We start from the raw sequence: 25433 nt of genomic DNA on the forward strand, positions 1-25433 counted from the left end.
TTCATGTGCGTTCTGACGGAAACCAACTGAGTCTAATATCGACATGAACACTAAAATCACAGATAATAATCACATTATCTGTTTTGAAGACTAAACCTGATAGAAACTCAGTGAACTCAGATAGAAATTCGGAATAAGGACCAGGAGAGTGGTACACTATAACAAATAAAACTGGCTGCACTGTTTTCCAGGTTTGATGTGTAGGACTAAAACACATCTGCCGCTACCTCGAGGAATGTGAGTATTAATATGTTTTCAGAGGAGTAGCTTCATTTCGGCTAACATCGTCTTTATGACACAGCCAGGTTTCAGTCAGACAAAGTAAATCAATATTATGATCTGATATTACCTCATTTACTAGTACAACTTTACTTTTTTTTACTGCTAGTGTGACATCCCCCACAACATGTGCCTTAGCATTGACAATCAGGTGCTCTCTCTATATCTTCATTTATGTAGATGACTACATGACTGTAGCTGTATGTTGATTTGTACGTGATGTCACTGTCATATGGACATGCCTCTGTCGGCTACACATACACATCTGTGTGTGGTGGTGGCGTCACTCACTGATCCTTAGCAGTTTTATTTCAGGCTGCAGCAGAAAGCTCTGCTGTGTTTGAGCTTCAGAAATGCTGGGGAAAAAGTGTCTTGTGTGGATGCTACTGCATTATATTCCATTATATTTTGAATTGGTATCTGGTGCCTGAATTGTTATGATTCCGTAGAATCGGCGTTTAGTCGGACCAATGTAGCGGAAGAAGCAGCTGGAAAACAAGGAGTCGAAATCAACAATGACTTTAATAATAATAATGCAAAGAAAACCCCGAACACAGAATCAGCCCAATAAAACAAAAGCGTCACTACACCGTGGCGAGCGGGTCGGAGAAAACAATCACTCTAGCAAGTACTAATTGCTCAAAGAACACAAAATCAGCCAAACAAACAAAGAACTTACTACACCATGGCGAGCGGGTAGGAAAGCTACGAACAACCAAGAACGACAATCACAAAAAACGCAGAAACAAACCAAACCAGACAAGCGAAACCAGACAATAACCAAATACTACGAGATCAGATCTAGAGAACTGGCTAAGGCAAGATAACAGAATGGCTAAGGAGTCTCGGCGAAATGCTCCAACAATCTGGCAGCGTGGTAACGCTGCCAAGCCGCTTAAGTGTTTGTGCAGTCAGTGGAGATCTGCCCCAGGTGTGTTGGAGACCCGCAGCACCACCAGGCCACACCTCCACTGCAGGCGAGGAGAGAGAGAGAGAGAGAGAGAGTCGTTAGCCAAAACAATCAAAAACACAAAAGGAAACAAGTACAAATTTTGACATGAATTTTGTGTTTTTCTTCATTTCCACCATAAATAATGCAAAAAAGGCACAAAGTGGTATATAAAAATTCACTAGAATGCTGGAAATTAAATGTTCAGTTTCAAAAAGATCTATGTGGGTGGAAGGCTGAAACAGCAGGAACTGAAACGACCAATTCTCAATATATCATATGTAACATATTCACATTTGTCAACATTAGTGTTCACAGGGTTTCTGTAAAAGTAGTGGGAAGCTGATTGCTGTTTGACAAGGCCAGGTGGAAAACAAACAATGTAAAATGTTTGTTTAGCAACAGATATATTTCTATCTAGATGGTTACTATCTAATGTTGCATATTACACATAGTTTAAATACTCATATTTACATATTTAACATTGTTTATTATTTATGTTTATTGTATGTTTATTGTTTATTGTACATATTTTTTTTATTACTTTTGCATTACAATTTTTACATTTTAGTGCTTTTTTTTAACTTTTCTTATTCTTATTATTCGTATTCTTTCTATTCTATTCTATTCTTATTCTTATTTACCTTTCTATTTTTTATTACTGTTGTTCAATGGGAGCAACTGCAACTGACCCAATTTCTCCTCGGGAGACAATAATGTATTATGATTCTGATTCTGATTCTGAAAAGTGTCAGTAGAGCTCATTTCCACTCAGCTCGTAAAAGTTACCTCCCTCCACTTTGGTTAAGATTGTTTGGCTGTCACTCAGCACCACAAGTTGAGCTTAGTTTCAAAGTTTGAATGATCAGAATCTGCTTGAATAAAAGTAAATTTCTGTGGAGACCTAGTTTATTGTTTGTTTCTGGTGCATCATTAAACTGAAAACGCTCCCAATGATCAGGGCAGTCACACACAGGTACTTCACACCAGTAATGAGAGGTGGATGATGGATGTGCTCTCAAACACCAGCTGCTGCCAACCCTGGCATGCAGAGAGGGCACTGGGCATGGCAGGGAAGAAATGGCATCACTTGGTGAAGGAGACAGCAGCGCAGGCAGGGGTGCTGGGTTGCTGTGATGCTGTAGCAGGATGTTTGTCAGTGATGGAATGAGGCCAATCCCTCCTCAAGCGCATGTATACTATGCATTAATAATACACCACACAGCAGCACGAAATCTAGCTGTAAACTGGGAGAAGAGAAAATAAATACAATACCTGAGAAAGGGAAGAGACCAGTGGTGTGTAAATCTGTCTTTCCGTGTGTGTATGTGTATGTCCCTTTGTTTTTTCAGCCTGTCACAATAACTCAGCAAGCCTTAGCATAGCCTTAGCAAGCCTTAGCATATCATATTACACTGTGTGTCTGTATGTGTGGGCGTGAGAACACTTAATTCAAACTCAGGTGACCCACCTTTTATTTGTAAAATTTTACTGTTGGAATAACTGCTCAGTTCAGTCACATTTAATCTCTAAAACAAAGAAATCAGAGTACATACTGCAGTGGTGGAGAGTCAAAATTATTATTTTGGTAGTCTATTCTGAGAACACATTCACAAGATTTAACATAAAAAAGAAGCAATTTGGGGTTCTTGCCATAGCACACCTACAGTGCTCTACCAATACCACATTGCAGTGCAGTGAATTGTGGGATACAACACTTTAAGGTGGGAACAAGCATTTTATACACTTGCTGACAGAGAGGAGAACCAAACAAATGAGGAACAGGACTGATGTTCAGTTTGAATCAAATTTCACTTGTTTGTCATCTTTCATTTGGATATTTTGGGCTTCCTGCATCATTTTGGAGAAGAAAATACTGAGAAGCAAATATTTTTATTGTCATTTTTTTATGTTGTGTCATTATTCAGCCCAATATCCCTTGCAAGAATAATGTCATAGCTGGTAGAATAGCATCAAAAGTAGATTTTCAGGGCATGGTAGTTCTTCTTTGACAAGATTGGCATTCTAAGTTAAAAAATCTTGTCAAAGAATGCAATTAAGGCTTTTGTATAATCATCGAATATTGTCATTTTCACACCTCTCAACATTGGGATGAAAATCAGAGTACAATAAACACACATAACATAATCACAATGTAAGGCCAGAACTGCCAGAAACAGACTTTTTTTTTTTTTTCCATTTTTGATTAACATATAGATTATTTTTTCAATTAATTGCTTAATAGAAAAAAATAAAGGAAAATTATGCTTCATTACAGTTTGGGTTTTACTTTCCCTGCTCCAGTCACCCATCAGTTGTGATAACAGTGTACTAACCATTGTACTGACAGCAGAGAGCATGGCAACATTGCTATGAGGGAGGAAGCAGGAGCAATTCAATTTAATTCAAATCAATTTTATTTATATAGCGCCAAATCACAATAGAAGGTGTCTCAGGACACTTTCCATATGGAGCTGGTACAGTCAGAACAGTCAGACAATCAGACAGATTGAAAACAAGCAGGTGAAGTGTATGTATTTGGAAGAGAAAACAAAGACTAATGATAAAATTACAGCCTTAAAGTTTACAACTTTGCAACAGCTTTGATATAATGTGTTTTTTTTTCATGGTTGTGTACTTACTGTTTACCTGTGTGATGAGGGAATACAGCCATAATTTCCAGCTTTAAGGAAATCAATCTCACACTTCATTTTCGACCATAGTGGTAGGCTGCCTGACTGACATGCTGCCTGTGTGGCTAATATCCCCAAAACGATTTGGTTTACAATACATTTTTATTTCATAAATGAGTTAAAATAATTTGTTAATCTTAAAATAAATAGCTAATCTCAACTAATCTAGTGTATTTTTATCAATCAATTAATCAATGATTGACCTTCCTGCGCCATGAGGCTTGACTGCAGTCCAGACGTACCCTGAGTGTGCATTGCGTTGAACTCTCTTGTCTATCTCTTCATCCATTGGTCAGCCCCACATTTCTTTCTGATTCTCTATCTATGATGTGTGTGCAGGAGGTAGGCTGTGATCGCCAGCTGGCCAGCAGTGCCAGGGAGGATAACTGTGGCGTCTGTGGAGGCGATGGCTCCACATGCCAGCTGGTACGAGGGCAGGCCGTAGCCCACCTTACACCAGAACAACGTAGGTATCTGACTCCCAGCTTCCCAATGATGCATTTCCTATCTGTGTCTGATTCACATGCATGTCTTCATTCACTCTGGTTCCACTCCCAAGCTTCATGTTCTCAAAGATAGTTCTTAATACTTAAAACAGTGGGCTTTAAATCTGAGGTACAAATGCAAATGTTGCTAGTCTGTCACCCTCCAGCCCTCTACAAATAGCTCAGCCCCTGAGCTTTCTAGGTTATTTTAGAGAATACGCCGTCAGTTCAGGCTTAACATATCTCTGCTGGTTTCATAACTGAAGAGAAATGACTGCTAGCCTCTCTCTCCGTCAGGCTCTGTGGGAGATACAGCACAACAAAGCTGGATATCTGTCTGCTGTGACTTGGGGCTCTCACCTGTCTTGACTGCATGTCAGTTCTTTCTGAGTTGGCCACAGGCCTTCAAGAGCTATCTCAGCTTTGGCCTGCTCTTTTCTCGTTGCCTCCAGCATTTATTTATCAAGACTGGACTATTAAATGCCATCTGGGTACAGCAACCCACCCACTAGCAGATGGAGGTACACCATCCACATATCAATGTAGGTTGTCACAGGTTTTTAAATTCCCAGAGATTAAATTCATAATTGTGTTTTGGCCAATTGCGATCTTTTCAAGAGATGGTTTCTTGGAGTTGGTTAAATTCAAAAAACGCTTTGCATAATAGGAAGACCCTAGCAGAAAATGTGTGCTGGGAGTTTTAATCAGATTCCATCTTAGTTTTAGAACAACAAAACTCTTCAGCATTGATCATTTGATCTGTCACAAGAGATTTGATGGAAAAAAGATGGAAAGGAGATCAGTGTTCATTACTTGCTGTAGTTTTCTGGAATATTGCTAAATAAATCAACCAACCAATTGATAAATACATAATGTTCGTGTCTCAAAATTTCCATTGAATGATATATGATTCATAGAAAAAGCAAATACACAGATGCATATGTCTGGCTATGCTGAATGGATTTCTTTAATATACATTCCTTTTACAATGTAGGAAATATCAAAATGCAATTTCAACTTGGGTGGAAATTTGTTCAGATATCCCAAGGGTTGCTCAACATTTACAGTTTCAACAGGTTAATTAAGTACATATTGACTGCAAATATATACATGCATACCAGAGTTATTGGCTGTCAAACTGGGGTATTGTTTCAAATTAAGAGGCTTTGGCTTGCCTCAGGGAATGGAAATGAACTCGACTTGATTCCCTTGAAAAGACAATATGAGAAATCACAGCCAATTACTCTGAATATTTCTCTGGGTTTTAATACGTGGGGGCTATTTGGAGAACAGCAGGGGTGTGTCACTACTGCTTGGGTTGAATTCTATACAAGCATAAGACATGCAATATCAGTGGCATAATATTGAAATTGCTTTATTAAATACATGTGAAACATGGATACATGTTCTGATAGATGTTGATTATTTTGCTATTTGTTTTTCAATCTCACAATCATCAAACTTCTCAAATGTTAAATGGTGCTGAAACACAAGTATACATACAAGAACTTTGGCAAGATTTGAGAGCCTGTAAATGTAGGAGTAACTCAATCCAAGCCACCTTCTCTGTCTTAATAATAAAAAAGGAGCTCCCAAAAAGTCAATGAGGTTGTGATGACATGTTACTTCCTGCTTATTAATTCATATCAACTGAGCCAAATTTTAAGTGTTTTCATTGAAATATATGGTAATGCTCTAGACTACAGCCTGCAGGAGACTGCAGGTACTGTAGGTACTGTAAAACAAGGTGTTAAGAATAAGGTGGTAACTCTGAAGTAATTATGCTGCACCTTGTGGTCTGTAATCTAAAGCATCACAAAATATACAATTAATAGTTCACGGTAGTCTTTTAACATAGAAACCTATATAAGATTTAACTATTTACTATGAATCTATTGTGCATTACATTGATTGTCAGGGCCTGCCCTTAAAAAGAGACTTCCTAACACCTGAATATAACGTTAATAGGTGAGTGGCTGCATATTTGTTTTTAGCTAATCGTGTTAATATAGTTTAGCTAGTTATGAAAAGACATTCATCCCCACGGTAGCTTCAAGAAATGGCTAGTGTGGTGATGTAAGCATTATGTCACTGAATAATGAATGTGATGTTGATTTCTAAAAATTTGCAATTTAGTTGATGTTCTGCAGAGTTTAGCGATAATATCTTTACCTGACTCCCTTACGTGTGGGTGTCACGTAACATGAGCAAGAAATACATGTACAGTGCCTTTCTATAAAAAGGCAGTGAAAGCAATTTAATGAAGGGTTTCTGTGCATAAATCTAAATACCACTGTAGTATTTGCTAGATATATAACAGGCATTGTGGTGTGATGTTTGATGGCTGTTGTATCTATTATGTGCTTCACATGTTTGATGAAGATGGTCTTCTTGACATCTCTTACTGCACCCCTCCACGTTCAGTACATCTTTCTGCAGTACGATGTCCCCAGGCATCTCTCAAAACATTTGATGCTCACTAGATTCATCATCCTCTGCAGACAGCACAACTACACTCCTGATCAGATTTGACAAATCAAAAATCCACTTGAGGAAGAATGTCTTGAGCTGATGTAGAGATGAACTTTTGCAAATTCGGATATGATTTCTTGATTGTTTACATCAAGGTTTTAACACGTACATCAGGAGTTTCAATGTTTTCTACAAACACATAATGATAATAATGAGAAGAAGAAGAAGAAGAAGAAGAAGAAGAAGAAGAAGAAGAAGAAGAAACTTAATTATACTACTTCATAGCTGGGCGGCACGGTGGCGCAGCAGGTAGTGCGCGTGCCTCACAGCAAGAAGGTCGCTGGTTCAATCCCCGGGTCAGGCAGGGCCTTTCTGTGTGAAGTTTGCATGTGTGGGTTCTCTCCGGGCACTCTGGCTTCCTCCCACAGACCAAAAACATGCACATTAGGTTAATTGGTGACTCTAAATTGTCCTTAGGTGTGAGTGTGAATGGTTGTTTGTCTGTATATGTTGCCCTGCAACCGGTTCAAGGTGTACCCTGCCTCTCGCCCAATGATGGCTGGGACAGGCTCCACCCCCCCGCAACCCTGAAAAGGATAGGCGGGTATAGAAGATGAATGAATGAATACTACTTTATAGTCCAGTAGAACTTTAGTCTTTAGGATTTATATATGATTACTGCTACAAAAATCTAATAAGGTTGTCCTATTGAATTAAGACTTATACAAGTCCAAGATGACCTACAGCTCCTCTAACAGGATTTTGCTAATTATTATCCTATAAGAGTCACTATAAATTATCATAATTTTTATAAATGTATAATTTGGTTTGTCTTATTCATAATCCTATATACTATTTAATTGAATTTATTGCTTCTTAAAGGAATTTTGATTGACTTGAAATACCGTATAAGCAGAGATACAGTAAACTAATACATTTGTTAATTTACTTTTATATCTTAAAATCATGGCAGAAATGTTAACAAAAATAATTTATCACCCAAAGAAAAAAAAACAGGTGCCCACTATGAGTGATGGGTAGCTACTGTAGCTGCAGTGAGCCAGTCCCATTTCCAAGCTCTGTTATATCTGTTGGTCACTTTTCTGTTATTTTTCCCATGCCATCTGGTGTGGGAGTTGTTTGAATAGGATGCATGGCAGGATTATGATGTCAGGCTAGTATGGATGAGATTGCTGAGAACAGTGGAGAACACACTGCCATATATGCAAAGCAGCTGTGCCAGCTGGAGCTGCTCCTTTGTGTTGAGCTCAGTGGAACTCTGGGCATTGAGGGAGCTGCTGACAGTTCAGGCTGGGCCGCGGTCTCTGTGGGCTGCAGGGTTTTGGTAGGCTGAAGGAACCACACAATGACCACATTTTTTTGATGGTTATGGAAATGTTTCCAGGACTGAAGATGTGGACGTGCACAGTTTTAAGGAGATGAGCTTCCACCAGGACTCAGGCAACCAGCGCTCTGTGTTTTTATTGAGAGGCTTTGGTGGGACTCAACATCACTTCCCCTTTAACCTGTTTGCTGTTGTTTTGTGCAGAAATCTGAGCTTCACTGAGCATCTGTTGTGTCACCAGGCCTGTCACCAAGCAGAGTCTGTCTAATTGAAGGCTGAAGTGGAGTTCATACATCTGGATAATAGTGTCATAGTGACACAGAGGCAACAACTTTTTCCTCACCCCTCTGTCCAAAACAGTACACACCTCCAGTTTATGCACAAACATAACACTAAGCTTTCACAGGAGGCTGTCGAAGTTTGGGGTCTAGTCAGTTTCTGTGGTGAGGGGCAATTTCATGTGACCCAGGACTGAACAGTTATGATAGTGAATCTCCTCCCATTAATATTCTTGCAGCCTCTCCATTTATATGGTGTGTAGCTGAGGCTGGGAGGCTCAGGCTTCCAGCTGCCTGCCAGGATACTGCAGTTGTCTCTACTTTCTTTCTCTTTGGTTCCCTCCCTGATCACAGCAGCACAGGCCTCTGTTCAGCCATGCCGCAGGCCCTTGACTGCATAAGGATGGGGACATATGATGCCTGCTTGGCATTTTCACGGGGATGTGTAATGTCACAGGCCCAGGCTAGTGTGTTGATCCCTGTTCTGCAATTTTTGCATCCCCTGCAGTGTGAAAATTTCAATGCTTATGGTGTTCTGCTCCGCCTCAGTTCTGTCGCTGTATGTTACTGACACTTCCCCAAATATATCATAACTCACCTGCAAAGCAAGTGCACATTAGACCAATATACTCCAGACCCTTAATTCCCTAATTTCCCTTATGGGAATTAATAAAGTGTTATCTTATCTTGAAGAGGGGTAAATAGTTGCATTGAGAAAGGTTTTACAGTACCACCAGCATTCATTGAGCATGAATATAAATGAGTATGAGTATAAATTTCCTTGTAAAATACTAACAATTTGTGGTTGTGCACACAGCACAGCAATGCACACGATCAACTAGTCTCATTACACATTTAACTCAGCTTAATTGTCTCATTGTCTCCTCTCACACTCATTTCACCCCTATCATTAGAATGATACCAAAATAGTGCAATTTTATGCTACGACCCTGTGGCTAAATCATCACAAGACTCTGCAATCAGAGAATAGAGCAGTCAGCTAGCATACCTTACACTGCGTTGACAGCTTTAATGTTCAGTACTCACCGAGAAAAGAAAAAAAAGCAATGGTGCCAGGGTCACTTCAGCGCTTGACTGAACTCTTATCTCCTCAAACCGTTTTCATTTTTTACTGCATAATACAATCAAGAACACGTAACAAATAACATCACTCTGTAGTTTGGAGGAAGTGTCTCTGCTTCCCCCTTTGCCATGGTGCGCGATCTCCCGCTGAAACAGTAGTCTGCTCTATCTAACCTGAGTAAAAAGGAAGAACTTGGTTGCTTTATACCAATAGAAATCAATATGCTTATTAGTTGTCACTCTCTTCCAATAGGGCTGATGCAATAATACACCTCTGAAAACTCAAATGAAATAAACAAAATAGAAAATTAAATAAACAATTTGGTTATTCATAAAATAAAATTAATTCCCAATGATTGGAAATGTTTGTAATGTAATGTTTTCTCCTAATGGGTGACCTTATCTGTTAAAACACAAAGTGCCTCACCCAGTTTGCAGAAATGCTGTCTCAGTTCAATAGCCACTGCAGCTGCATGCTCTTGAAGATGTACTCAGTCTCCATCTACTCCACCAGGCAGCTGTAGTCCCAGTTAGAGGACTGGGGATTTCTGTGGATGATTGCCCCAGCTGTTCCTACCAGACAGAACCTGGCAGCCATCCTCTTTTCTGCTCAGTAGTTAGCTTCAACACAGGTCTCAAGCCTGTGCAGGAACTCTTTCCAGGGATTGGTGCCATCATATTGACCAGACTCTGTCTCTGTGATTGTAATCTTCCCCACTGAAACAATGGCTGGTAGTGTGCACTGTGAGGCTGGCGACTTGGGCAGCTTACCTTTGAGGAAAGAGCCCTTTAACTTTAAAGTCTGTATTCCTGTCTGTATGTCCATAATGTCTTTTGGTGGGTTACAGCAATGGTGTGCAGCCCCAGGCATTGCAGCATGGGGAACAAGAGGAGATGGGTGTGCTCTGGAGGTAGTTCCCATGTGGGCTGAGAAAAAGGTGTTTACATTGGATGTTGCAGTTAGACTTAGAACTTTATTGAGCCGAATTTGGGAAATTCTTTTGTTGCAGCAGCAGGTTAAATAATACACATAAAAATAGAATAAAACAAAGAGAAAAGAGTGCTCTTGAAAAATACAACTAAATATATAAACATAGAATAGCAGAAATTCTGAAAATATAACTAAGTATGTAAAGTGTATAAAATATAATTATGTAAAATATATAAAATATAACTAAGTGCATAAACAAATATTAACATCAATTCTTGAAGAGAAAGAGAGCCCGAGCTATAAAGTATGTACCAGAAAAAATATGTGCAAGTTACAAGTGATAAATAAATGAAAACAATAAACAGTATTGTGCGATATAGCAATAGTGCAAATAATAATGAAACATTGAATACTGGGGTTTGTGTGGTTGATAGATTAACTGTTTAAGTTACTGTTGTAGTTACACTGTGTAATGGGCCTTGGCAGGAATGATTTCCTGAAGCAGTCCTTGTGACAGTGGAGCTGGAGCTCCTCTGTCTGTCCATGAGGTGGTGAAAAGGATGATCAGGGTTGTCCATGATGGATAACAGTCTGTTCAGTGTCATCCTCTCCACCACCTCCTCAAAAGTCTCTAATTTGCAGCCAATAATGGAGGCAGCCCTCCTGATCACTTGTTCAGTCTGTTGGTGTCGCCGGCTATGATGCTGCTCCCGAGCACACTGCAGCAAAGAAGAGTGCACAGACTGGTAGAAGATCTCTAACATCTTGCTGCACACATTGAATGACCTGAACCTCCTCAGGAAATAGAGCTTGCTCATTCTTTTCTTGTAGACAGTGTTGATGTTAGTTTTCCAGTTCAGTCTGTTGTCGAGATGCACTCTGAGGTATTTGTAATCCTCCACCACTGTGACATTCTCCCCCAGAATGCACAGTGGTTGTGTGGTTGTCCTGTTCCTTCTGAAATCAGTAACCATCTCCTTGGTCTTGGCCACATTTTTCTGCCAGACTATTATACACCCCACCACCATTGAGTCATCCAAAAACTTTTGTAGGTGGCACAATGAGGAGTTGTACTTGAAGCATGAGGTGTACAAGGTGAAGAGAAAAGGAGACAAAACAGTCCCCTGTGACACTCCTGTACATTTTCCACGGTCTCAGACAGAACGTTGCCCAGCTGAATAAACTGCGGTCTGTCTGTCAGGTAGTCAGTATTCCAGGAGATTGTGGGCTGCCGACTCCTATCACTCGCAGCTTCTCACCCAGGAGCAGCGGCTGGATGGTATTAAATGCACTGGAGAAATCAAAGAAAGTGATCCTCACAGTGCTGCCGCTACAATCCAGGTAGGAGTGAGCACGCTGCAGCAGGTGTCTGATGGCGTCGTCCACACCCAGATGGGGTTGGTAGGCGAACTGTAGGGGTCCAGTGATGATTTCACCTCGGCGGTGGGCAAGGACCCACCTCTCCAGCACCTTCGTCATGAGTGACATAAGGGCAATGGGTCAGTAGTCATTATGGCCAGATGGAGACTTCTTCTTCGGAACAGGAACCACGCAGGACATCTTCCACAGCACCGGGACGCTCTGCAGGCTCGGACTCAGGTTGAAGAGGTGTCCCAGGATCACGGACAGCTGGCTAGCACAAGTCCTCAGGACTCAGGGCTGTCTTCTTACCTGGCACGCAGTCAGGCAAGGGATGTTGCTAACGGAGATGGTGCTGTGGGGGATGGTAGGGGATGTGGGAGTTGAGTCCAAGGGAGTGATCACCAGGCAGGGCTGAGAGTTGGAGAGAGAAAGCTTGGGCAGAGGGGGCTATGGAGTCCATTGTGGACAGTGGTGAGGTGTGAGGGGGCAGGGGAATACTCCTTGCTGTGAGCTAAACATGTTGAAGAAGTGGTTTAGCTCATTGGCCCTCTTGAGGCTGGCAGCTGCTGGTCTGTCTCTTGCCCTGAGCCCCATGATTTCCTTCATTCCTGTCCGACCTCGCCTCTTCAGCTCAACCGGGACTACATTCTTCTCTCCAAGTTGCAGCGTGGGTTTACAAAATGCAATCAGCTGCTTTCGTGTGTAGACAATGTCCCCACTCCTCTCTGTGCGGCCCTCCTGTTACGAAGAGTGCAAAAAGTAACAGGAGGGCCACCGAAAAACTTGTAAAGCTGCGCACAACCATCGCGACACAGTTACCAAAAAGCACAGTTAAAAGATAGAATTAAAAAGAACAGAAAAAACACACTAAATGAACAAAAACGAACGCAAACAACAGAGCTACTGCAACAGGCGGCCACCTAACACAGCGCCGCTGTATGGAATTAGATTGCAGTCAGCTTGTGTTAGTCATAGCAGGAGTCTTCTTTCCACCAAACTACTGTACACTCTGCAACCACATCACTGTGCAGAAAGAAGCGAGCATCTGTTTCCCTAAGCCTTATCTGACATTGCTAGCTTGTGGAGATTAGTTTTTAGCTGTAACTGCTTGCTAATGTCACAGCTTAGCCAAGGAGGACGTCATTAACATTTATATTCTGCGATCTCTCAAGCAAAAGCCTCTTGTCCATGAGGAGATGTACACTTCCTTCTGCGCAGTGATACAGTTGGTGGGTGTAGTTTGGTGTGTGTCAGTACTTCTTGTGTCTTCACTTCATGACACATACCCTGACAGGTTTCAGGAGGTGTTTGTTTTAACCAAAAACCGTCTCCTGGGTTGTGTTTTGCTTTGTACATCATAAATATGTACTGTATGTTTCTGAGATCTGTTGGCACTGTGCAGTGACCTGAAATGTGACACTCGTTGACTGTGATTATCTTTAAACAAGTGTCGATGTTTCCTCTGTCCACAGAGACTCGAACCGTCATACTCATTTGTACGATTGCATTCAGACTGAAAGTTTCAGGCTCTCGTGTCCTCTTTAGTTTGCCCTTAGCTTTAATGTCCCAAAAGAGGAGAGTTGACACAGTAAATCAATGACCATTTAAGCTTACCTTCGTTAATGAGTTTATTTATCATTACAGACTCAGAGTATCACCTTTGTTCCTCTGTATCCATTATTCATGACTCTACTATTTATCAGTCATTGCGTTTGGAAAATGAATTGGTTGCAGTTTTCCCTGAAGCCTCAGTTTACAGGTCCAGCAGGCTCAGGTAAAATGGTCTCATAAATATTTATCTGTGTTTCATTTCCCTTATTTATTTTGAAGGTCATTTCTTTAAAATGCTTGGCTTTACATTTAATCTCCATTTTAGACAAGTAAAAATGAATTCATTATTATTTCATTACTTAATTTCTCCCATAAATTTAGGACATTGCAGATGTTGCTTGGGGGCAAGGCCCTGTGGCTGACAGCCAGAGCAGCTTATGTAGTTGTTTGAGCTCATTGCTCATTTGTTGCCAGAAGGAAAAGTAACTCTCATAAAATGTGGAAAATAGAATTAACACTCCATTTGTCTATAAAGGTCTCGCCTCATTACTACACCTCCTTTCTTGGCCACAGAGGGAGAAACACTTTGAGTGTGAAAAGCCAGGAAGTATTTTTGCAGGCCTAAAAACAGAAATTCTTCTATAGCAGTAAATATTTTCAATAGTTTAGCTCTGTGCTGTTTGTGTATGCTGTGACCATGACCTTAGGAGATTGAGTCATTGGTGATACTCAGTAACAGAACAGCATGCATGTGGATGTTATTTAGGTGTGCAGAGTTGAAAACCATGCTGCTGTAAAGTAGGTAAATTTAGGGATGGCAGTGACTGTAGTGTGGTGGTCTACTTCAATCGGTGCTCTCAAAACAGTAAGAGGCCTTTACCACCAAGGAGACGGTTTCCTTTATGTAAGGGTTTTCAATGTGAGGGCAGTGCTCTCTATCATTCCATGGAAAGACAAAATATTCAGTACAATTCAGTTTCATTTATATAGTGTCAAGTCACAACAGATGTCCCAGGACACTGTCCACATAGAGCTGGTGCACACTGTACTCTTTATCTACAGAGACACAATAATTCCCTCTTAAGCAAGCACTTGGTGACAGTGGCGAGGGGGAAAAAAACAACTGAAGTAATAGCACATAAAAGCACCTGAAAGCTGCAATTTTCAAATTTTCTAATTGAAGCTATGAAAAACAAAGGCCACAAAAACAGTTTTTCACATTGGCAAAAATGGCTCCATTGGTCACACCTACTGCTCCTACTGCCATTTGCAAGAATCCACCGCACCCGACACAAAACAACCAATCAGAGCCAGAGGAGCGTCTGACATCTGTCAATCACTACTCACACACGCTGCAAACCGCCCCCTCCCTCCACTCATGCTGCCAGCTGCCGCTCAGTCAAACAGCTTTTTTTCATTAAGGATAAGTCCATTCCGCGTATTCAAAGTAGATTCAGGACCAAAGCCACAGTGAAACTCCAGTGAAAACACCACTGAAGTCCAGTGGTGGATGACTCTACAGCTCCAGAGGCAGAGATACCTGCAGAAAGTGTCAAGAGGAGAGTGATGAGAAAGCACGAAACAACAGGAGAAGGATAAGAATGTGTTCAGGTGAAGAGGAGGAGAGAGGAGCTCAGTGCATCATGGAAATCCCCCATCAGTCTAAGCCTATAACAGCATAGCTAACTATAAGCTTTATCAAAGAGGAAAGTCTTCTGTTAAATGTGGAGAGAGTGTATGCTTCCTGAATGCAAACTGGGAGCTGGTTCCACAATAAAGGAGCTTCATAGTTGTAGGCTGTGCCTCCCATTCTGCTTCTGTAGACTGAGTTTTTAAATTCTATTCTTCATTTTACAGGGAGAGAGTACAGAGAAGCTAATGGGAGAAATATTTTCTCCTAGTTCTTGTCAGTATACAAGCTGCAGCAGCATTTTGAGTTTTCAGTTGCAATATTACACTGTAGAGAAACATCAAAAAGCCTTAGCTCCTCAATGTAATATAAACATTAACATGACCCTTATGAAACAATAATCCTGGATAAAAATGAAAAAAACAAAAAATCAAAATCTTGTTAAAGTCTGAAGAGCATAATCAGCAAAACAGGAGTACTTTTTTTGCTGCGAAGCAATTATAGTCTGTCGCAGCTCAATTATAATTATATTGGCAAGAACTGGCCCAAGAGGTGATCCTATAGGTAATCCATGTGTTTGAAAATAAAGTCTATTACATCCAAATATAGTTAAGTGCATGTATATTTGATTAGCTTCTTAAAAATATTGTTATTGCAGATTTATCATGTTTGTGGGATCCTGTTCAGAATCCTTCACGTAACAGTTATGAAGCCTTGAATGGGGACAACCCAGTCGCCGAACAGGTCATGGAGTTATGGGCATACTCGATCTAAGAACGCTATGAACTCCAGAGAGCAGGGTTAGTCGAAGTAACACAATGGAGTGCAGCCTCCTCTTCCTGGTTAAACCTGCTCTGACTGACCATTAGACTGGGGATGGAACCCAATGTAAGATTAACAGTGGCTGCTAGGGCCTGACAAAGGGTTTCCAAACTAGGCCCCTGTCTGAAACAATGTCCGCAGGAATCAGCATTACTTTTATGACTAAGAAAATGATAAATGTCATAAGAAGCATTAAATTGAGAAACTATTGTTGTGTAAAAAATTCCACAACTGATTGATGACTGCTTTCAAGGATTTTAGAGAAAGGGGAGGTTAGATATAGGTCTGTAGTTGGCTAAAACCCCTGAATCAAGACTAGATTGATAATATGTAATAAAGAAGAGCTAACCAAATGTAACACTTCCAGTTGGCTCCGTGATGACAAAACAATTGTGTCTGAAATTGTCTCAATGGATGGACGACTAAAAATCTTCACTTGGGAGGTTTGTTGTTGTGAGGACATAAGGTCCTCAAAAAGACAGTTGTTAATTAGCACACAGATTTTCACACATATGTACAGTCAAAAAATCTACACTGTCTTTAATGATTTTGATTCCCATTTTCACATTAACATAGCAAGGATTGGCAGCATGTTGTACTTTCTTCTGTCTTTTAGCAGTCACCTCTCCAAGGCCTGTTTGTGTGCATAATGCATTTAAAAAAAAAAGGGTATGCTGGTCCCTAGATATCTTCTCCTCCCTCAAATTGACTTGCATTTTTCCTTTTCTTACCATCAAATTTTGCATATGTCATTGCATTGCAAGATTCAAGGTCACAATAAACTGACAAGACTGCATAATGACATTTGTTGAGTTGCCAGCTTTGATAACAGCAAGGAATAGAATTGTGAGGGACAAACTGGCACTCCCGTGGTCGGCGCACACACTGCAAAGCAAAATGACATGGAGCAAAATATAAATGTGAAGGAGGTGCAAAACTGCCACCCAGAGATGGTGACTCGAGTTTGCGACTCGGACTCGAGTCGCACTTAAGTCGCACGCAGAGAGACTTCAGACTTGACTTGGACTCGTGTTTTGGGACTCGTGAACAATCATAATGTTTTCTTTTTTCCTTTCCTTTTTTTTGTTTTGTTTTGGGCGTATTAACATTGGGCAAACTCTGAAACGTCTGACGAGCTTAATGTCATTCCCTCCTTTTTGACGTGGTAACCATGGTAACTATATTACGCATCGGATGCGCGGCTCGCGGCCCCACGCGTTACTACCTCAGATGACACTATGGCGACCAACACACCGGCAGCTGCTGCTGTACGCTTTGTAATTACGTTTGGTTATAAAAAGTTCAAACTAGACAGCACCAACAAAAGAAGCGCTGACCGGAAAGTCTGCGGTACCAAGATTAAGGACGCTGGATCAACCACATCAAATTTTATCAGGCACCTGAAAACTCACCCGGATAGGTCTGTCTCATTAGCGCATATGGACGTTTAGCAAACATGTTTAGCTCAGCATTAGCTGTGTTTAACTTAGCTTGCTACCAGCGTTGTAACTGAATATTTGAATAGATGAGTGAATGTTAGTTTGCTTGTCACACTTATTTGCATGGAGCGGCGTTAACATGACGTTTATTGGGTAACGTTATTCATCTACGTTTCTACAATGCCAACAATACCTTTGACTGGGTGGGGTGTAACATTTTCTATATTTTTGTTCTTATTATGATCCGACTGAGCCTGCACAATAGGGGGCAAGATATAATGTAACTGTATGTTCATGCTGGAAGAATACAGTCTCCTTTAAAGGAAATCATTCATTGTGTGTTTTCTTCATATTGCATTGCAGTACCCTCTTTAAAGTGATCATATAACAAACAACTAATCAGTACTGATACTTTACGCTAATAGATAAAGGAGAGATAATAATACAGTAGATGCTTTGAATTTCTTAGATATAGCTGTGCAGTATTCTTAGTAGACTGAATAGCAGCAGATGATAGAAGGCTCATTAAAACAAGAGGAGACATGAGAGATTTATTTTTTAGAGACTTGAGACTTGACTTGGACTGGCAAAAAAAGACTTGTGGACATCTCTGCTACCACCTCAGACAGAGAAACTCTACCACCAAACCCTCCACTGTCTGGACGGCCACGCTGCCACCAGTTCTGCAGCACTCACACCAAAACACAAAAACATAGGTTAAAGTCACAAAATTGGTGCCATGTGCAGCTACAATGATTTGTATTGTATATTTCTTGAGAGAAGTAACAAAGTACAGCAACAGAGGGCCATCAAAATTTGTAACAATAAAACTAAGGCCTAAATAATACAAAGAAACAACGCAGAAACAACTAATGCTATAATAGGCAACAAACTAAAACAAAACAAAACAGCAGTGGCAGTCAGTGTCCACACAAGAGACAATACAGTAACACACTTACAAACCAATTAATATAAACAAAACATCAATTCGGCATTTACAACCATCTAATTATTGTGATACATGGGCCTGCTAATGCTTTCATACTATTCAACTGGTCAACAGGTGGTGCCAAGATACTTATTTTGGTGTTTTGATGATGAAAGGTGGATCAACCCTCCACTCAGTTATACAGGTTTTGCCTTCAAATTGCCATGTACTGTACTGTAGGTTGAAAGTAAACCTTTCCAACTTTGTCTGTCCCTGCAGCCGTGAAGACGGTGCTGGAGGTGCCGGTGGGAAGCCGCTTTCTCAGAGTCAGCGCCAAAGGACTTGATTTGATAGGTGAGTCGCTATAGTCCTGTCCATACTCTGAATACAGAAAATCTTGGTCTGTTCTTTGGTTAATGCCCCCAAATGCACCTTTACATGACTAAATTTTCCAGCAACTCGTGCATTTGAAACAGAATATTCACAAACTCAATCATATCCATAATTAGATTCATTCATCAGAAAACCTCATCCTTATGACATAATACTATGAAAAAACATGAAAAGAATTAGATTTAATTTATGTCACTACTGAAATGTAAAATGAAATGTAAATTAGTTTAATTTTATGATGTATTATTATTATTATTATTTTATTATTCTGGTCTTTCAATTGAATGTAGAGAATGATGAATGTAGTCTAATGAGTCAGGGTGTAGAGTTCTTTACATAGCTGTCTGTCATAACGAGAGGGCTTAAAATAGGATGATTGACAGAAGTAAGAGCAAGCAGTTTATTAGTACAAAATCAATGTTCACAATGCGCAGTTCACTGGAGCTTGATCCGGGTGGGCAGACGAAGGAAGGTTAGGGAGATGAGGCAGGGAGAGTTCGGCAGGATGATGGCAGGAAATCCAGGTGGAGAATAGCCCAGAGGTTTCAGAGAGTGACATTGTGGCAGAGATACAGTGACAAGAAGAGGAAGAACACACAAGAAACAGAAGGGATGGGACACAAGAGAAACACAAGGAAACAGGCAAGGAGCATACTGCCAATCCTGACAGTGTTGTTATGTATTTGTGGTATTGTTGACTTTGTATTAGAGAGAGAGAAAATTGTTTTGGAACATAGTAATCAAAAAGATGTATTTTGTGTACTACAGTTTCAGTATTATTTCAGTATTAGATCATTTCAACTGAGAAATACTGGAGTGAAATGTCAGTGCCAGTGAAGCACATTGTAAAATGGGTGGCCATTAATCTTTGAATAGTGTTTTCAGACATGTCTAACCTGCAATTCTAGAGAACTTTGGTGTATTTGCCTGATTAGTTTGATTTGTTTGTACTGGTTGGAAAGCTATCAGTGGATCTAAACAACTGGACTGAGGCTATTTGAAAAGGAGGCCCTCAGTCCACTTCCAACATTTATTTAGTGACTAACTGTAGTTCAAACTCCACATTTACTGCTAATAAAGTTTTACTGCTACTCTGCTCAGATTGCCACCACCTGTCTGCTCTGAGCACGAACAGACCTTCACTCCCCTCTTGCTCTCTTTCTCTCTCAACTGCACATTTGCCAGATGCGCGCGCACACACACACACACACACACACACACACACACACACACACACACACAGAGAGCGAGAGAGAGAGAGAGAGGGAGAGAGAGAGAGAGAGAGCTCATATAAAACACGTGATCAGAGTGGATATCAATTAGGGTTGTATCCATTCAGATCTACTATGGTATTAGAAATATTGACACACAGGCCAGAGATCCATGGCAGTAAAATGTGATCCTACCTGACCCAGTTAGACTGATAACAGTCCAACTGCAGTCCCAGGTCAGGTCTTGGTTTCTCAGAACCAAATGGACTTGTGGAAACCCCTAGTTGGTGGTTCAATCCCTGGGAAACTCTGTGTTGCTGGGGATTGTCAGAGTGTCCTTGAGCAAGATGCCACCACAAAACAGCACCAAGTAGCTCTTGATGTTTTGTATCTGTATGGAAACTAACTAAATCCTCTTGGACAAAAGCTTCAGCTGAATTAAATGTACAGGTGGACCCTGGTGCAGTTTGTTTGTGGTGCAAACACAAAGCAGGTTAAACAGGATGGTGTGATAGTAGATATGTAGCTTGATTTTAACAGCTTAACTTCCACTAAAGTAACATGATCCATGCTGTTCATTAGAAATGTTAATAATATTATTAGGATGCCTCATCCTGTTTCAGTACTTAAGTCACATATGGTCCACTTGCAGTCTTAGTCTGAATACTTTCTACTGAAGTAAAATAAATGCAATAGATGCATTGAAGTGTAACTCTGCAGTTCTGTCTCCAGTCAAATGAATGACTTGTCTGTCAGTCTATTTTTACTCCCCTTGGTCAGTTTCTAGAAAGTCATTGTGAACATGAAATGAGCCAGAACTGAATAGCAACTATTAGCAACTATATTATTTTTTCTTTGGTTCATACCAAATTAAACAAACTACAGATGCAAAAGTAACTGTAACATATTGAAGAATAATAAAATCATGATATAATCCTTTATGATATTGACTGAAATAGGGAGCAAACCCTACAATTTACATCCTTAGAGCATTTTGAGTATTTGTTTTGTCATTTGGGTTTTCCTGACCTATTTTATTGTCAGTTTAAATGAGTGCAAGAGGACACAATGAATGCAGATAAACCCGGCACATGTTCACAGGCCTTATTCTGCTAATATACTTAAGTTCTGACAGTGTAATACTTCTTGGATGTGTGCTTCGTAAGATCTTAAAGCATTGACGAGTGACCTAAGAATTATTCATCAACTACCAGGAGATCAGTGTGGTGGAAGGAAACCACTGTAGAGTTTGTGAAATCCTTTGAAACTAAATATTATTAGAAGTCTAATCATATTTTCACCATGGGTAACACAGGGACCTCTTTGCACATCCAGGTTTTGGTTATGAAGGACTTCTCTTCATGATATAACAAGGCTATAAGATTGTTACTTGTTTTAAGTTGTGAAAACTTTGGGGAAACAGGTTAGAATTAATGTTAAAAAAGTGGACTTGTTGAAATGCTCTTGATTTTGTCTTGTTTATGGAAAAGATACTTTATATAATCATAAATTATTAACAACATACTGTGGCCTACCCCTTAAAGAATGCATAGTTATGCCCATGAAGCAAAGCATCCTTTTACTTTCAGAGCACTGAGTCTTGATGACTAGAAGGACTCTGAATGGATATATAATGCTGGGAACTGACTGCACAAATCTAGCCTGATTTTGTCGTGGCCCACAAATTACCGATGTCTTGGCTAAGTATGACCAACAATCAGTCGGGCATCTATACCTTGTAGTTTGACATGCTAACCGACCTGTCAGGCAGCATCTATGGCACCCCAGTGAAAAGCGTAACATGTCAGAATTTTTTTGTCTTGACACGCCTAGTGTGACATCTCCCACGATGTGTTCCTTACACGGGTGTGTTTACCAATCAGGTGCTCTCTCAAGAGCACAGTCAAGTAAACATGGAGAAGAAGGGAGTGCACAGCCTGTGACAGTTTGCAGCTGAGTGTTCAACATTTGGAATGAGAGTCAGCACCTCCGATTCTAACACCATAGAAAATGGTAGCTCACTTCATCGGGTTTAGCGTAGGCGTCCGCCATCCTCAGCCTGCTGCCCTCATTCAGCGTCCTCAGGTTTGCTCATCATGGGTTATGTTTGGGGGGTTTTTTTGCATCTTGATAGAGGTAAGGTAAAGGTGTGTGAATATTACGTTGAAATATTAAGTTAATATTGAAAGTTACTGTACATTAATCAATGTTCATCTTGCTCTGTTTCTCCTCAGTTATCGAAGCTGTCTCCCTTCAGGGGTGGAAGGAGGAGACCAGTCTGGTGTCTACAGGCTCCTACATGATAGGAAACATATCCTTGGACTTCCAAAGAGGGACAGACAGGCAGGCACTCAGGACACATGGTCCACTCAAGGCTGATTACATTATCAAGGTGAAACAAAAGAAAGGGGAGAGTCATGGGTTTATAGCAAAATAGCCTTAGGACTTTTGACTTCTGTAAATTAATCCGTTGCATAATATGTAGCAACACAGGGGATTTTTTTTAATGAGATTGTGAGGTTATTGCCAGTGACACTTCTAGTATTACTTTTGGAAACACCTGCTAAACTGAATTAAGACAAGTGCTTCATCATAACATTGCCTACACACAGTTAAATGTCTGGCAATGACTTCACTTATTGTGATCATATTCTAACACCATTCTACATTTTTAAGAGATAAGTCTAATGATATTCTATATTTCTTCTTGTCAATAAATGCCATGTGCAGACACAAAGTCATTTCTATAAACACATAGTGCTTTATAAAGAAATAATTCTACATTTTGTGAACTATCCTTAATTGCTTTCTGTTGAACTCTGTTGAAAAAAAAAAAAAAGCCATTTATCTTACACCTTGTAACTGCCTCTGAATCTACAAAATGCCATCAATACATTTCTGTGTAAGTACAAATTAAATGAGTTAATTTAGTGAGCAAAGACTTGAGATTGGGGCTGAGTGAGACAAACAGGGTAGACAAGTTAGAAAGTATTGAGAGACAAACTGTCATGTTGTTGGTTTTGGTCTTTTCATAGGATTTGTTGATGATAAGAAACATATAGATTAATACTGACATTATTCTTTAACATGGAACCGATGCCATTATGTACTAACATTGAGGATTTGGATGGCAGTCTAATACACCAAGATAGGTTCCTGAATCGTCCTCCCATCAGACGAGTTTTGCTCTTAAACTAAAAGTGGCCTCTATTTTATGTCCTGTCATCAAGTCAGTATTCTCACTGACGCGGTTTAATAGTGTAGAGAGATCCACGTCCTCGATTGCCCAAAGCTGTACCTCATATGTGCAGATGAGAAAGATTTGTCCAGTTTATGGCACCAGAGCACTGACTCCCAATATCCACTCAGTCTACAATTTCACACTTTCTGGTACTGATTACAAATCTCAAATGAATACAAGAGAGACATTTTATTCTGGATGCAAATCAAACACAGCTTGTCTGTGCACATGCTTAACAGTTGAAAATTATGTTACAGCTGCCACCATGGTTTGGGACATACTGATAGGGGTAGATGTTGTAACATAGCTTCTTGTTGTGCTATGTGTGCTAAAGGGCAGAATTTTGCCTTGCTGCTGTACTGTTGGACTGAATGTTTTCCTGTTATTTTTAATTCAGTGCAATCAGAGGCTAATTCAGTCTACACTTCCACTCTTTTGTTTCCTGTGCTTTTCTGTGTTGGTGACAAGTCTTTCAACCACATCAGGTATGGTTTCAGTTACAGTGTGTAATTGACTGTTTGTTTAACAATGCCCTCCTTAGTAACAATCTCACACTGCACATATGGAGTTTACAGTGATCAGATTTACCATCAAAATGTGCAGTAATATTTTTAGCACTTTGATTCCTCTCATTGCTAGCTTACAACCATGAATTTTGCTAAAATGATGACTCTTGTTATATCCTTTTGTAAGCATAGCTGCTTAATGTAAGCTAATGCCAATGCTTAAACTTTGTGAGTCAGCTGAGAAGTCCATTTTCACCTGATGTTTCCTCATGACACATTTTAAAAGAAGACAGAATGCTAAAAGACTGAGGCTAAAGCCTCATATCCAAGGCATAACACCAACATCCTCACCAGTTGTTTATGTGTACAAGGGAGCTATTGTTTGTGAATGTTATGGCTAGTGGAAAAGGAAGGCCAGGACCCAGGGGCAGAGACGTAGGAGAACCAAGGTTTATTTATCATAGTACAAACAAAAAAATCACCTGAACCAGGGAATGACGCTAATGAGCGAGAGGAACTGAAAATCACCGCTAGACGGGAAAAAGGGAAAAAATCAAAGAGCAAAAGTACCAAAACAGCGTAACTCAAAAAACTCACCAGACAACCGGGAGACTATCTACAAACTATGAACTAAAGGCGACTATGACAAAACTCACAGTGACAAGAACAGACTATCAGAAAAAGCACACAGGAGGAGCGAGACGAGAGACGAGCGACGAGCGATCTTTTCAGGAGAACTCCGTACGGCACAAAACCAGGAGAATAGTCCAGCACAGGAGTGGAGCATGAGGTGGCTTAAGAAGCTGAGTTAATGGCTGATGAGGTGCAGGTGTGGGTCATGAGTCTGCTGTCCGAGTAGATCGGTCCGCCTCTCTCCCGCTCCCCTCCAAAGCGCAGTATCAGGCATGGGAGAAAAGAAAGGAGAACACTGACCCAAGACCACAGCCACCACAGTGAATTTTACTCTAGAGCTAGTTTGTCCCATAGTATGGCATTAAAAATAAAATGTAAAAAATACAGTGGTTAGATTTAGGCAATGGCTTTATTTTTCATATTTTCAAACAGTGTGCTTCACTTTTTTAAGAGAGAAGCATTTTTGGATATGAGGAATAAGCCATGGGTTGTGCAAATGTAATGGTATCTTACGCAGGTTTAGCTGGAATTGGTGGACTGTGAATTTTCCCAAACAAAAACAGGACTGAGCTTCTATCATTACTCTCAATTCTGGGCTAGCTGCACCTTGGCTCACAAATTAACAGATCCACAAACATTGGGTGTGTGTTGAAGCTAATAACCTGCCTTTGGACATAATGATTGGTTGCTACTGTAGGTATAAGTTAGTTAGCCAGACATATTAAAATTTGGAGCTTTTAATGTGCAGATAAAGCAAACTTTGATCCGTTCCTCACACATTTGCTCTTGTGTTTTAACCTTTTGAAATGCTACAAAAAGACACCACCCTCCAAAGTCGAGATACCTGGATTCTCTCTTCATAGAGCCTCATGCACACTGCATCAACATAGAGAAAGCTCAAAACATAAAAGGCCTGCTGGTGCCTAGTGACAGTTACTAAGCAATGAGTGGACAGCTGCTGTGCAGAGGAGGGGTTTAGCCAAGGTCACTTAAATTTCATTGGTGATTAATATGACACATTACATTCTGTTTAAAAGCTCCATAGAAGACACATTCAGTAGTTTGGTCCACAATGCCAAGGCTGCAAGGTTGTGGTGAATGACTTACACTTCAATTACATCATCAAAAGAAAAGGAAGCACTGTTAGAAAGAACACATTTTACTCTCTAAGGCAGCTCCCTGTCCTTTGACAGAAGAAACCT

At 40.4% G+C, this 25433-nt stretch overlaps 1 protein-coding gene across 5 annotated transcripts in view; it reads left to right on the top strand.

The window, feature by feature from the left end:
• The window catches only part of adamtsl3 (ADAMTS-like 3), a 235733-nt gene that overhangs the window by 136786 nt on the left and 73514 nt on the right, over positions 1-25433 (top strand). For all 5 annotated transcript variants that reach the window (XM_076727218.1, XM_076727300.1, XM_076727446.1 and 2 more), the window contains 3 exons: positions 4261-4387; positions 18527-18601; positions 22086-22243. In XM_076727218.1, coding sequence (XP_076583333.1) covers positions 4261-4387; positions 18527-18601; positions 22086-22243 — 360 coding nt within the window. The remainder of the gene's footprint in view (positions 1-4260; positions 4388-18526; positions 18602-22085; positions 22244-25433) is intronic.

Source organism: Chaetodon auriga, chromosome 1 (genome assembly GCF_051107435.1).
Source record: "Chaetodon auriga isolate fChaAug3 chromosome 1, fChaAug3.hap1, whole genome shotgun sequence".
NCBI lineage: Eukaryota > Metazoa > Chordata > Actinopteri > Chaetodontiformes > Chaetodontidae > Chaetodon > Chaetodon auriga.